The sequence below is a fragment of the Etheostoma cragini genome, chromosome 13 (genome assembly GCF_013103735.1).
Source record: "Etheostoma cragini isolate CJK2018 chromosome 13, CSU_Ecrag_1.0, whole genome shotgun sequence".
Classification (NCBI taxonomy): Eukaryota; Metazoa; Chordata; class Actinopteri; order Perciformes; family Percidae; genus Etheostoma; species Etheostoma cragini.
Window position 1 is genome coordinate 4877525 of NC_048419.1, and position 15192 is coordinate 4892716.

The 15192-nt window shown below is 39.1% G+C and overlaps 1 protein-coding gene across 2 annotated transcripts in view; it reads right to left on the bottom strand.

Annotated features, from left to right (window-relative positions):
* Window positions 1–1271: 1271 nt before the first annotated feature.
* gabrb4 (gamma-aminobutyric acid type A receptor subunit beta4) overlaps window positions 1272–15192 on the bottom strand; it is a 60385-nt gene continuing 46464 nt past the window's right edge. The window contains exons 6-10 of one of the 2 annotated variants that reach the window (XM_034889208.1): window positions 12120–12257; window positions 10100–10252; window positions 8099–8355; window positions 7382–7471; window positions 1272–7077 (exon numbers count right to left, since the gene is read on the bottom strand). In XM_034889208.1, coding sequence (XP_034745099.1) covers window positions 6724–7077; window positions 7382–7471; window positions 8099–8355; window positions 10100–10252; window positions 12120–12257 — 992 coding nt within the window. In that variant the 3' untranslated portion in view covers window positions 1272–6723. The remainder of the gene's footprint in view (window positions 7078–7381; window positions 7472–8098; window positions 8356–10099; window positions 10253–12119; window positions 12258–15192) is intronic. The other variant, XM_034889209.1, reaches the window with a different exon arrangement.

Below are 15192 nucleotides of genomic sequence, written 5' to 3' on the forward strand. Positions count from 1 at the left end.
TCTCAGCAAATTTATAAACCGCATCTGTCCTTACATTGTGTCCAACAGTACTTAAGCGAGACACCAACCTGGATACGCAATCCTAAATACATGATGTCATCCTCTTATTTTGCAACATTGCATGCTATTTACCTTTTGTGGACTAATATCGGAAACTAAATTCATAAAAAGTTAAATCCAACAATATAGTATATTAGTCCTCAAAGGGCAAATGAAAAGACATTAGCTTTCTTTACTGTATAAGCCTTTATTTGTAAAAAGTCTGTTGTTTGAATGATAACCCTTTTTATACCACATACTTGAACACCTTGTATTTGTAAAAAACACATTTTGTTCAAACACCTAAAAAAGCTGATTGACACTATAACATTAATTTGCACTGACAAAAAAAAATACAACTTCATACTACACAAATGTTGATTCCATGAGTACTGAGACTCCCAATGAAATCAAACACCTTATTAAACAACTGAATCAAATAAGCGCCCAATGTGAACAAAACAATTACAGTACAAAAACCAAATGCATTTTTCTTCCAGTGCCAGTATATCAGGTGAATTACATTTCCTTCTTATGATAAAAACAACAACAACAGTAAGAAGAACAATCCATAACAAATGCAACAAATACCAATAAAAACAGAAATGAACACAGAAATGAATCAAATCATTTTACTAATTCGTATTAAAAATAAATAATAAGTGGGCTGTTGGTCTTGTGGGTTTATTTCTTTTCGTTGTCAATTTTTTATAAGGTGTTGGAAAAAAAAAAAAAATCTCTCTGGTTAAACATGAGATAGCCTCCCTGGCATGCTCTTCCAAAGAGGGAGGCATACTGATGAGTAACTAGGATTCAGCACAGCTTCTCGCAAGTATCATCACACAGTAATCAACAACAGACCATAACCAGAGGCAACTTATTAAAGAGAAAATACTGGGAACACCCACTCAGTGTGCAATCACATGGCTTACGTTCAGATGCTACTGGTGAGCATCCTTTACATCCTTTGTAGTTGAAGGGCGATTGATGTTAATGCTTATATGCTGAACCTGATAAAACTACAGCATGCACTTGGTGCATCTATTCCAAATTGTGTGATTTACAGTAAATACATTGTATAGAAGTACATGTTCATGAATCGCACGATTCACACCGTGTATGTTCTATTTTTACGTTTTTTTCCTCCAGTTTTACGAACAGTTTGTTCCAGAAGATTTATAGAGCTGGCTGTAAAACAAGTGCAATTTGAGCATGTAAACACTGGTTCTTTATTTTCCTGGCTGTGGATATGGATCGGATGGTGTGGAGTAAAAAATATAGGAAAATAAACCTTTCAAAACTCGGGTCATGCAAAACAAAACCTACAAGGTGAATACAAAATAATGACTGCACCAGCAAACGTTCTTCCAACAGTGAGGAGTCTGTCAGCCTTGTTCTGGTGTTTTGTGGATGAAATTTTCTTGCATTTTTGTGGTCCACTCATGTTTTATTAGTGCTATTCATAACTCAAAGAACAGTTTTGGTGTTCACAGGTTTGGCCCGTCATGCATATCTTTTATCGGGGAGTAGTGTAATCCCAGATGAAACGGCCTAACGTGAAGACTGGAGTCAACAAAAAAAAAAAATGAAATGATTTATAACTTTAACCATTTTAGATCCCAGCTGGTAATTATAGCACTGGCGAGACAGTTTATTCACACTATAATACTGGGATTCATGTACTTGAACACAGAACCAAGGGACATTTGTGGAACGTTTTTTTTTTTTAATCTTTGCATTTATCCAGGAGAAAAATTCCTATCAATACCCTCGCATAGCTGAAGATATTTACTTCCGGGAGCTAGACCGCACAAACATAGACTTCTATTGTTAGCAAATTAGCAGCTGCATTAGGGCAATTGGCCAAGTGCCTTGCTCAAGGGCACACACTGTCTTATTGAGGAACAGGAAACAACATCCCACTCGCCTTCTTAAGGCTATCCTGCTCCTCTAGCCTCTATAAGCCAGCTAGCCTGTCATGCCCATAATATTTTGTTGTTGTTGTAGATTCCTGCAGGACTCGGTGATTTGTTGTCCGTGAGGTAAATGCTGCATGTATAGGCCTACTGTACTGAAATCTGCAGCAAATCCTAAACTGGTTACGGTAAGTGGGAGAGAATTTCATTCAAGATGGCACCATCCTATTCGCTGACAGGGAACCAAGGCATACTGTAATTTCAGTAGCGTTAGCATTAGCCTTGTTCTCTAGGGAGCAGGTGAACCAATACAAGCTCAGAGCCACCAGAAACTCCGTCACTGTGAGAGAGGACTTAGCACTGATTTCTCCATTATTTTGTTCACACCGTGTATTTCTTGTGTTTCATTTTTTAGGTTTCGTTTGCAGAAGTATGCCAATGCTAGAGAAGCTGTCCATGCCATTAGCAGTGAGGCTAGCTGGTATTACGAACTGCCATGTTTTTGTTCATGCATTAAGAACTATTAAGTGAAAGATATCATATTTACAGTACAATTCACATGTAATTACACATATACACTAGAGGCAAGAAAATTCACATTGAAATCAGTTCAAAACTTTTTTTTCTCCTCCTCTACTCTTTGAACATATGTGTCAAAAGAAATCTATCTTCTCTCTAGTATAAGCAAATATCCTAAAGTAAAAGCATAGAACAGAAGATCCTCACAGCTTTTGGGATGAATGTGCTGATTTCATTTCCAGAAAGCAGGTAATACATGTTCTGAGTGAAATGAGTGGTGATTATATTTTGCGAGCATGCAAGGGCTGCTAATGTGTCTCCTTTGTATGTGTTTGGAGTTCAGTAAAGATATGCATCAACTATATATATATATTAAAAAAAAAGAGTTAATACCTGAATAGGCATGTGTATATTCATTTCTGGGAATAAACAGACCTGAATGACAATTTGATACTTGTTTTGGTTTGCGTTACAAAATGTGCAAGTTGAAACCACAGAGTAGATGGATTAGGCTTCTTTCTGGTCAAACATGTTCCATTGTTTTGGATAAAAGTTAACACTTACGGTTGCTTTAAGTCCTCTATTTTTACAAACAAAATGGGCGTGTCTTGCACTGGAACAGGAAGTTTCCTCTGGCCTCACACTCTGACTCTACTCTTAGTAAAGATCCATCATATTGCCTTTGAACAGTTTGACAAGCTGTTGCTGTGCAGACCAGAATAAAATGATTCAACAACAAAAAATAATTTGTAAAGGGTATTATCCACTAACTATTACCACCTTATTTTATTTTTCTTCTAAAGAACAAGGCTACCTGAAACATGAGTATGAATGGGCACATCCAAAAGTGCTGAATACCCCTGACTTTCTATCCACGTCAAACATAAACTATTGTACCAATGGTGTAATTTATCATGGAGAACGCAATCAAGATCTGCTCTCTATCTTATTGCGAAAACAAATTGGAAAAAGGAGAATCATATCTAGTAATGACTTCATTGCAGCGTATCAAATGAGAAGTTAGAATTGCAGCATGCATATCGCAGGGATTGTTAGTTAAAGGGGAACTCCACCCATTTCACATACAAAAGTATGCTTAAAGTTCCTGGGGAGAACTACTGCATAATGTGGAAAAAAGTAGTATAAAGCCTTTTAATCTGATAAATACCTTAAGTGATGTCACTTGAGTCAGCGTCGGTGTCGGTCTGAATACTACAAGTTTGGAGTTGAATTAAATCTGGGGGTGTGGAGTTAGAAAGAAGTGATCTTACCAGACCTCTCCTCGTCTTTGCTTGAGGCTAGCGCCCCGAGGCTACATTAGCCGCTACTAGCATAACAAACGCCCAACAACTGATGCTACTGTATTCAAGATCATTGCATTTCAATCTTGACTCCCTTCCATTTGGCAAATTTTAAAGAATTTGTGCACATATGCCACCATTCCAGCCTTTAGGCTGCATTCACACCGAATCACGCATTGCGACGACATGCGCAGGTTTGTGCGATAGTCCATTTTGTTTTGTCTGATTGCCGATAGGTTACGTGATTGGCCACCGCGGTGTGACACAAGAATGCATTTCTCCAAAAAGTTGCAACTTTTTGGCCCCACCGCCACAGCTTAAATGCACTACCCACATTCAAATCAATGTGAGGAAGGGCGCTTTCACCGCAATGTCTGATTTGGTGTGACTGCAGCCTTACTCTTACTAGTCACCTATAGTACTGAAAATGTATTTTCTATATAACACAATAGAAACCGATCACTTAGTTAACTGTGGCACACTTTCTCATAAATAACAACAAATTTACTCTCTTTACATATAAGACTTATCACTATGTTTCGGTCGTGTAATCCTTTGAACCTCACAGTTGCCTGGGAGACAAACAACAGATTGTTCGGCTGCAGACAGAAACAACATTCAGCTCAGTATGTCTTCTTTTAAATCTCATTCCATCTTGCTGTATATTTTCATGGGTTACCGGATATTTAAAAGGGGATCTTTTTTTTCTTTCTTTTTTTTTCCATTTTGCGTCTACAGTACAGTACAATGACAACAATGCATAAATTTAAACGAAAAGAAATACTAAACTCGGATCACAGCTCGGGCCACATCACTGTACAAACTTCACTCGGACTTACAGGAACAAATTGGTATCTGATCAGTATTCCTTTTCGTAGACATCTTATGCACACTACTACACCCTGCGCTGCGGAGGGGAGTGGGTATTTCTTATGATAAATTGATCTCTTTGCAGCCCCTCAGCCCCTCCTCTTGTTGGTGTACTGTATAATAACTGAATTTCTCAGGGATCACCCTGCGCTGTGTATTCTAATGAGCCAATCCCTTTTTTTTCTCGCCACAGGACCCAATGGTAGATTTGGTTGTGTAGATTTTGACTCCCAGTTGAGCCTGTTTGTGCCTGAAGTGAAGATGACACTGAGGAAAATGCTGATCTGCACTCCAGCTGAAGCTAAACAGGCATGGGAGGATTTTTAAAATGTGTATTTTTGCCCTCCAATGTCCACTATCCATCTGTCTCTGTCGTCTAATGCTCTGACTTCATCTTAACTCCTACAGTACTTTTTCCCCCTTTGCAAAAAAAAACCTGAGCACCGGAAATGCATTGTGTGTGTGTGTGTGTGTGTGTGTGTGTGTGTGTGTGAGAGCAGACAAAATAATAATGCGTATGGATTATAGGCCTTTTGGTTGTTATTTCAATTCATGGCTATATATCACACATTTTCTCCCCAAGAATCACGGCATCATTCCTGATTAGGCTGATGTTTCTGATCCTCAGAGTTCGGAGCGTTTATGTGGCACTGATTGAGTTTCGAGTGTGAAATGTTGAATCCTTCTCGCATCCTCTGCCCGGGCCGCCCAAAACTATCCCAATCAAATAATCTTGGCTTCAAAAAACTGGGACTCCAACACAAATGCTCAACAAACAAACAAAGAAATACTGTATACCGAATGACGACTGGTCAAACTGCGGGCTGATATGTTGACTCTTTTGAATATACTGTACACGTCAGTACATCGTCGCTGTGGAACAAATTCAAATGAATCACAAAAGCAATCCTCCCTTCACCTTCTAGCAAACACAAAGCAGGATATGACGTCAATGAACTCTGCATCTAAAGAGCATGAGAATCAATCAATAGGAGGAAATAAACAGTACAAGTATACTTTTGTGAGAATACTGAATGATAAAATGTATAGAATGCTTTTTTTTCCACACAATCAAAATGAGTAATGCATACCTTTGACTCTTTTATCTCATAATGCCCTAGCTCTAGAACATGTTTCCAACACTCTCTGAAATCACAGTATTTTTCAAGACAAAATCATATCTACAATAATCAGCACTTGTTTTCAACCATAATGAAAAAAGACCCCCCCTCCCCCCAACACGCACACCCAAGGACATGTTTCTTAAAATAACATGAGAAGAGAAAGGAACACAAGCTTGCGTTGACTCTGGGCCGGGAATGCGGCCGTCAGCCATCCCATCCACGCGGCCCGTTAATGGAACCCATTAGGCCAGAGCTGAAGTCTGATAAAGAGAACGATATCACTTCAAAAAACCCAAGGAACAACACATAATCCAAACAAGGTTGCTGTACATAGTAGAACCGGAGATTTCCGGGCATGTTATCCATGGGCGATGGGCGGGGTTTTGTGTGGCGGGGGTGGGGGTGGGGGGGGGGGGGGGGGGGGGGGGGGGGGGGGGGTGTCAAGGATCTCACTCAGCTGATGCCTGAACAAACGAGCCACCACTGATTTTATGAGCTGCAGGAGAGGATTTTTGATTACAATAAGTATCAATAAAAAGTCAATGGGACTCTGAGACATCTTTTCTCTCTCAAGAGTGTTCACTTTCTCTTTTTTCTTGTTGTGTGTTTTTTTTTTAGCAAAAATATCATGCAGTCTTTTGTTCCAAAACCCCAGGTGGGATCTTGTGTGTGTTTGTTTCTCTCTTTTTTTTTCTTTCTTTCAGGAGGAAAAAGAAACTCAAAGCCTTGAAATTCTTCTCTCACGATTATTCTTAAACATTCAAGTCATCCTATTAATACTTTGTACAGCAGAAAGGTCCCTCAGATTTCACACGTGTATATATAAATATAATATATAGAAATATGCATATACATATGTTCAACTTGTATATGTGTATACATATTTTGGAACTGTATCAAAGCCAATTTAATGTGCTCTCAAAATATGGCCCATGATTCCTAGTGGGATGCACATCAATTCACATAGTACAACCAGTAGATTAGGTTGAAAAATCCAAAGGTGATAGGGAAAATGACCCGGGACCACTTGTCAATGGTGCTAACATCTGACAGGTTTGGGATCTTCAACTTGAGCTTGGAGGAGCGTCGGCGTAGCCGACAGTTGGCCCGGCTCCGCATGGCGCTCCGATCTAGCGAGTGGTGGCTGAAGCCATCTCGGGGCGCCATGGGCTTCCTGAATTGGACCCCGGAGCTGTCGAAGGACATGACTGAATTCCGAGAGTCACTGACGCTGCTTCCCAGGTCTGAAGGCATCACCTCGTTGTTCATCTCCAGTGTGGTGAGGAGGATGTTTCCATAAGCATCCACCTGCGAGTTGTCGGGAAAGACACAGAGTCAGCTAGAGCTGAAATGGCGAGCCGTAGCCCCAAAAATTCCCTCAATAATGAAACTTATTCTAAGTCCCCCACCCGTCCCCCAAGCTGTCAAAATGCAAGGATGATATGGAACTAGCATGCCACAGAAATAGTCAACAAAGAGTTTCTTTATACAGATATCTATTAGTGACTTTTCACTTACAAAAAAAGTGACACAAGTAATTTTAACAGCCTTAATTATCTGACTTTACTGTGAGGGCTGGCCTACAGCTGATATGATTTCTAAATAAATGTACCCCAACTTTTCTTTGTTCCTCGAGATACAGATTTCTTCGCTGTGTAAATGACCTGAAGGTGTTGGTTTGAAACGGCACGGAAATGGAGTCCTTGCAATGTGAAAGAAAAATGAAGAGAACATTAAAACGGCTATAAATTCTGGCAAATAAGCACATTTTTCTCAAAATTACACAATGCATACGACATAAAGTTAACAGTAAAAAACCTTAAATAAGCACAGCATTTAGTAGTTCACACACAAAAACAGGGAGGGTGGGCTTCATTCAGTCTGACCACTTCAGCATCTGCCATTGCCAAATTAAAAAATACCACATTTTGATATTTTGTCCAGTTTAGCTGGAAAATAATGTATGTTTAAATACAAGGCGGCAGAGTGAGAATGAACGAAGCCTACAGCATAAACATAGACAACAACCTAAATAGGAAATGAGAATGTTTACAGCACTGTTGAGCTAGATGAATCGCTATCTCAATGAAAAGGTCTATGCTCGATAAAAAGTGCTTGAGGTAGAAGCAATGGATGATGGTTGGTGAATACATATTGGGCTGTGGTGGCATCAGTATGCTTCTGGAAGATTACTTCAGGGAATACTGCATATGTGTCTATGGATAAAATGACTATGGCTAAGAAACTTATGTGCATAACATAGCTGTTTTGTACTTGAACTTTGGCTGACACAGAGAGTAAAAGCGAGGTAGCAGATGAAGATGCAAACCTGTTCCCTCAGGCGCTTCTCTTCGTATCTTGTGCGCTCGTTGTTGGCTTTGTTCAGCCTCTCATTGATTTTCTTCTGTTGCGCGGGGCCCCGGCCAAAGAACACGTAATTTACAAAGGCATATTCGAGCAGGGCCAGGAACACAAACACAAAACAGCCCATGAGGTAGACGTCGATGGCTTTCACATACGGAATCTTTGGGAGAGTCTCCCTAAGGTGGGTGTTAATTGTAGTCATGGTAAGCACCGTTGTCACACCTGAGCACAGCAGCACACACAGAAACAAAGAATTCCCCGTCAGACACAGAAGGTTACCCTTTAAACATCCACACATGTACACACACTTTATAGTTTACACTGACAAGTAAAAATACTGCCACTTTAAAACTAAAAGTCCTGCATTCTAAACCTGTAAGTAAAAGGACAACTAGCAAAAAAAGTTAAGGTTGCAGCTAATGTAATATTCCAATGTAATATTATCATACACCATATTATTTGATCAGTCCTACTAATGCCTTGGCATTTAAGCAGCATTGTGATGCTGTGGCCAGTAAAAGGTAGCTAATTGTAACGATACTATTTCATCTACAACATCATATTTTGTTAGATGATCTTTCAATTTGTATGGGAAATCTAAATCTGTAGTAAATAAGAAGTCAGATGAATGCAGTGCAGTATGTAAGAAGTACGCCATTTGCCTCTGAAACGTAGTGCAGTAGAAGTGCATAGTAGACGAAATATCAAATACTCAAGTAAAGTACAAGTGTCTCAATATTGTACTTACAGTAAGTACAGTTCTTGAGTAAATGTACTTAGTTACATTCCACCATTCTGTAGTTTAACAGAATAATGCAGGAGCACTGTGAAACTCACTTCCCATAAGGTATTTGGCGCTCTACATAGGGCAGGCTATTGTACCGATACCAGTACCCCTTAAGTAATACAGATACCAACAGAATACCTTTTTTCCGCTTCATTTGATACCCATTATGTAATATGAAGCATTCTGTTATGAAAAATGCCACCGCCAATGATCCAATTGCTGCTGCGGTGGGCCAATCACACGTTGCATTAAGTCAAAGAATGCTTGCGGTGATTGGTTGCAAGCAAAACCATTCCAATACTCTGTTTTTCTTTAGATATAAGTACAAAGAGGAAAGTTTGACTTGGGAAGTTTTGATACTACTTGTTACTGTGGTATTTCGAACGAAAGCTTAAAGGTATTGAGTACCAGCACTAGATATTTGTATTGTTTGACAATTAAGCCAAATACAAAAAAAAATTTTTGTTGCACTTTATTCACTTAATTTGTTTGAGTGCGGTCTCCTGCCTTAGCCTTTTAATTTGAAGAACACATATTTCAACATACAGTAGCATAAATAACAATTTTAGAAAATTGGTTAAAACAATGTTATAGTTATCTGTCAACTTAAGTCAATTCTCCAATATCTAACATACAGATTATTTTTTGTGCAGGTTTGTTAGACAATTAACAGAAAAAAGGACTGTTTCATTGGGTCAAAGGCCTGTAAATACTCATATATTTGGGATCTTTTGTCTGAAATATGAGTGATCTGTGAGCTGAGAGCTTCTTTGTCATACACAGTAATGTAAATGTATTAATATGGCATCAGTAAAAGTAATGAGAGGGTAACTTATATTGACATTGTATGCTATTTTTAGCACACATTTTCTAATTCAAGCACACATTTTCTAATTCAAGGTTTTATATTATGAGTAAGCATGTCCCTCAGGCTTACTTATAGTATGTAATTGCTTCTTTCAGATTGAAATATTACTCCATATTTGGACAAAAGGACATCATATTAGGACATCAGCGTGTCTACTGTCACTTTTTGATTTGAATAAAGTTGATAGTTTCACATGAGAGTAAATAGGCAACAACATTGAACAATGAGACAGCCACATGCCTTTAGTTCCGCTGCTAATCACGGGATTTTAAAAGGTACAGTTATTAAATGCAGCGGTGGCTTTGTCTTACCCAGGGCCACCCGAGCTGCAGAGGCATCATAATTGATCCAGAAGGAGACCCAGGAGAGGATGGTGATCAAGATAGAGGGCATGTATGTTTGCAGGATGAAATATCCAATGTTCCTCTTAATCCTGAAACTCAGCGAAAGCCTTGGATATGAACCTGTAATAAGGAGATAAGATGGAGTGATAGTTTGAGAAAAGAGCCGGGGCAGAGTGAAAACACATGAATGGAAAAAAAAAGGAGAGGAGGTAGGGAAACATTGGCAGAACCTAAGAGTTCCAAAGCCTGCACTTTGACAACACGCAGGGTAGTCATTTCTCCATTTGTTCAGATGGAGCACTTAATTTCCCCAAAGCGATGGATTCCTTTCCAGGGACAAGTTCGATTCCAATTAAACATGGCAGAAAGTCGCAAACACGGCAGATTTTTCTGCAACCCCCTATCTCAGCAGGCAGCTCCAGCATCCCTCTGAGAATTGTCACAGAGAGCAGCTTTGCTTTTCTTTTGCACTTTCTCTGCCCTCTAAACATTACCAAAAGGACATTTCAGAGGTGCATAATTGCAACGCATGCCTTTACACTAAAAGAGGAAGGAAAATACTGTAGATGTGGTTGCAAGGTGGTGACTCATTCCACTGACTGTTTTGCAGGGAAATATCAGCTGCTTGTGCCAAGACATTAATTGGTCTTTTAACTGCACTTTAATTTAAACAACCACAACAATGCAATGCTGATGCAAACAGCAATATATACATCAAGGCAGGACCCCTCACCTTCAGCTATAACTGGATATTTACGAGGTTGGAAACAATACAAAGTGCTCTAAATACAGTTAAATTCCATTCTATGCATTCACTCTACAGTTTTATTTCCAATATGTCACCAAAGAATAAAAAGGCTTCAGATAAGCGTGATGGTTTTTAATCTAAAAGGCTATTTGCTATAGGGAACATACAATGATGAATGACCTCATCATCTCCAGGTTCCTGTAAATCTTTTAATGAATCAATACCATGGCATACATACTTCATCAAACCTGGGACAAGTGGCTTAGATCCCCCAAGTACATCCGAGATTAATGGTGGCCACAAATGTTCACAAGTTTCATTAAAATCAAACATGAGAATTACACTTGAGTTTGACTTTTGGAAACTTGCTCTTAATTTTCTATTACCAAAACATCACTTTTTAGTTTTTTGTTTTGGGGCTTTTTCACTCTTGAATTTGTCTAAAGTCCATGGATCATCTCTATACAGCAAGTCAAAGATTTAAATATAGAACCAATAGCATTCTGCATGCCATCACCACACCCTAACACACATGTCCAAAGTCTATCATACTGAATGTAGAACATGCAACGTCTAGACTGTTCTGTAGTTTAAATCCAGATATTCTTTTGTAACATTTTGTGGAGTGATCCTCTCAATGTGTCTCAGCCAGTGGTGGAAGAACTAATCAGATTCCAAAAAATAAATGAAGGAATAAACGTATTCACCCTCTTGCTGAGAGTTAAATGAGAAAATCAATACCACTCATTCCTGTGCACTAAATATAAAGCTAAAGGCAGAGAGACAGTTAGCTTAGCTTAGCTTAGCATTAAGACAGAGGGAGACAATTATCCTGGTTGCATGGTGAAACAATATCTGGCAAATAACGGTCACTCTGAAGTAGAAAATTGAACTAAATAGAAATACCAAGTACCTAGAAGTACCAACAATTCCTGCACAGTGCATTTATTGCAGCTATCACGATTCAATGTTTGGTACTTTAGTTGCACTTTGCTTTGTTTTTGCAAGTCAGTGCACATTTTAAAAAATAAGTGGAAACGGCCACCTACAATCTTCCTGCATGACCCCAATATAATCATATTCCCTGCAGTGACAATGACATATTTACTGTTGCCCCCACTCACAGAACTCCCAGTGGTGATATGGATCCAGAGGTGTTTCTAAACCATGAAAGCCTCATTTCGTGTATGCAGTGGACACTTTCAGCCTAATTAGAAGCATTTTCTACAACAGCCTTACCCGTAGTAAACCTGACCTCCCTGGACACCAAGCGGAGTTCTACAATGGAAAACTGAGGTAACTCCAACTTGTCAACGCCCGTCACGGCGCTGTCTCCTCCTTGCCAGAAGAATACGATGTCATCTGTGGTATATCCATCTGTGACAAGGTCAGGGCAAATTCAAGGAGAGAGCAGAGAGAGAGAGAGGCATGTGGAGTGTTAAGTGTGGTGAAGAAACAGCCATTAAAGACAACCATGTTTCTATTTCAAGTCTGTTCCTGAGTTTGGATAATGAGCGGAGGTCGCTTTGACGAATCAACAACTTTTTTTTTTTTAATCTACTTTATGTTTCATTACAGTCATTTAGAGCTAAGCAACCTCAAAAAAGCTTCAGTCTTTTTATGTTGACTTTTGGAGGTCACTGCCTTGCAAGAAACTGGGACCGCATCCTATTAATTTGCATCATTTTGTTCAGTAAGACATCCAAAACTAAACTAAATAAAATAAAACAATAAAAAAGATTTTTTTCTGTCGCTACCTCCCTGGAAGGACCCAAGCTCTGGTTCCCAAACAATGCTGTATATGGAGATTTTATCTGTTGGCCTTAAAAATGCATAACAAGTGCTAAAGATGGGTCAGTCATGTTGATTAATTTTTCAACAAAACATCACTGTTTTATTATAATAATCCTAAGGATACATTACTGATTGTAGCCAGAATGTTGGACCGATGAAGACATGTTATCTCCAGTAGGACCACGCTACACCAAAGATGGGAAAAATCTCCTTCAGTTGAAAACATTTCTACCTAAGACTTAAATCAGTCTGTTCTTTTATTGTGCAATCCCATGCTCCACTGTCCAGACTACTATGAAGCTATATAAATGCATGCATTACGTGCTGCATGAATATTTATTAGAATGTGTCACTTGGCATGGCGCTCTCACACATCCTTAACTGGCTGTGCAATTGAAAGTGACCACAGCAGTAGATTTATGTCAATAGGCCAAAATGCATTCACTGCAGAGCAATTTCTCAGTTTGGGAAGTGTTACAACATTTCACATTCTACTACCCCACGTCCAGACCTGGATGGCATTAAACTCACTAAGGGACCAAGATTCTTGCCATTAAATCTCCCTCTGAGGTTATAGGGCAAGGAAATGTGACTTTGTCCATGAAATTGAAACAACTGCTTGCCTAATCAATCAAACTGATGGTAAATGTGCATGACTCCCACTAGTGCACAGCGTTCCTTGGGCACAAACAGCAGATATTTTTGCAACTCTTTAACCCATGGCATATCTATATTTCATTGCTTACTGATTTCCCCAAAGGTAAACACTAAGCACTTTTATCTTGAGCAACAAAAAACACAAATATCTGCCGTATTGAGCAAGTGGGTTGATCGATGGAGTGGTCAATGAAAATGATCAAGCAAATACAATTTTTAATTACAACACTCGTACATTTTTTCAACTAAATATTGATTGTCTAAATTAAAGCATTTTGGGGGAGGAGGGGGGAAGACATTTTGTGATATCATATAAAAACTGCAACGTTGTCTTATTTTCTCCAATGCGTATGTACATACCTAATGACTTCCCAGATACACACATGCAAATGACAACATTCTCTTTTAAGAGTCAAGCTACCAGGTCACAATGTTCCATATCTTTTTTTCATCCCATTATGATCTGAAAGGGTAACTCCATCAGTTTCACACATAAAGGCCAGTTTATTAGCCATGGGGAGTACTGCTCAACCCGTAATGGATCTCCCGTGGCTCTCGGGGCATAAGTGCAGAACAAATCAGGAACAGAAGGGCTAAACATCTAGTTTCTGAATACCTCTGGGAATAGTTGGAGATTTCCACATTTTATTTGAGAATGAGCTTTCTTGCCAAGAATTAAGAAGATTGAATTGAATATAACAATATGTTCGGGAAATATGAAGCTAAAGCCAGGTGACAGTTAGCTTAGCTTAGCATAAAGAGTTGAACAGGGGGAACAGGTTTGTTTGATCCAGACTATGTCTTGTCTTGCAGTTTTCATCTAACTCTCTGCAAAAAAGAAATTTCCCAAAATGCTGAACTATTCCTTTAATGACAACATTAGATAATGATAACTTACTATACTAATATCTGGATATCTATTATTTACTAACTGACCACGTCCTTAATTAATCATTCCTGATTAATCAGGCACTAAACAACACTTAACCCATAATTAATTATTACTTGCTTGTTACTTACATATTAGTTACTAGTTATCTGTGCAGGGTGTTCTTTAAGTGATTATTGTGGATGGTGTGTGTGTGTTTTTCAGACATTGCTCAACACTAGGGGTTAAAAGCCATATTGCTGGTGATGCAAGGTCGCTAATATTGATGTTATAATGTTTCCTTCACCACTCAATGATCCAGCAGTGGCCCTGTCCATCTGTCAAAGTGACGGAACAGGAATCAATTCACTGTGATTTCTTCACTATTTCTCAAGGCAGTCATCAACTGCAGAGGTCAAACAGCTGACAAATGGCACACATTGGCCAAATTATTTACACAAAATGTCAAATGACGTGTCATTTCTAGAGAAAACGTGATTTTTTTTATTATAGTACAAACAGCTTTGTGGCAGTCATGGGTATTGCTTCTGATGGTTGCTGTAAGTTAATGTCCTCATATTATGCTTAATTTCAGGTTCATAATTGTATTGAATTCAAAAGGTTTAATTTAAAAAAAAAACAGCATATTGTTGTTGTACAGAACATTGCTGCAGCTCCTCTTTTCACCCTGTGTGTTGAGCTCTCTATTGTGGCTACAGAGTGAGACATCTCACTTCTGTTTCATCTTTGATGGGAGTCGCACATGCGCAGTGGCTAGGTAAGGACTACTAGCCAGTCAGAAGCAGAGTAGGAAGGCGTGCCCTGACAGTAGCTAGGTAAGGACTACTAGCCAGTCAGAAGCACAGTATGAGGGCATGCCCCGACAGTAGCTAGATAAGGACTACTAGCCAGTCAGAAGCAGAGTATGAAGGCGTGCCCTGACAGTAGCTAGGTAAGGAGTACTAGCCAGTCAGAAGCAGAGTATAAGAGCGT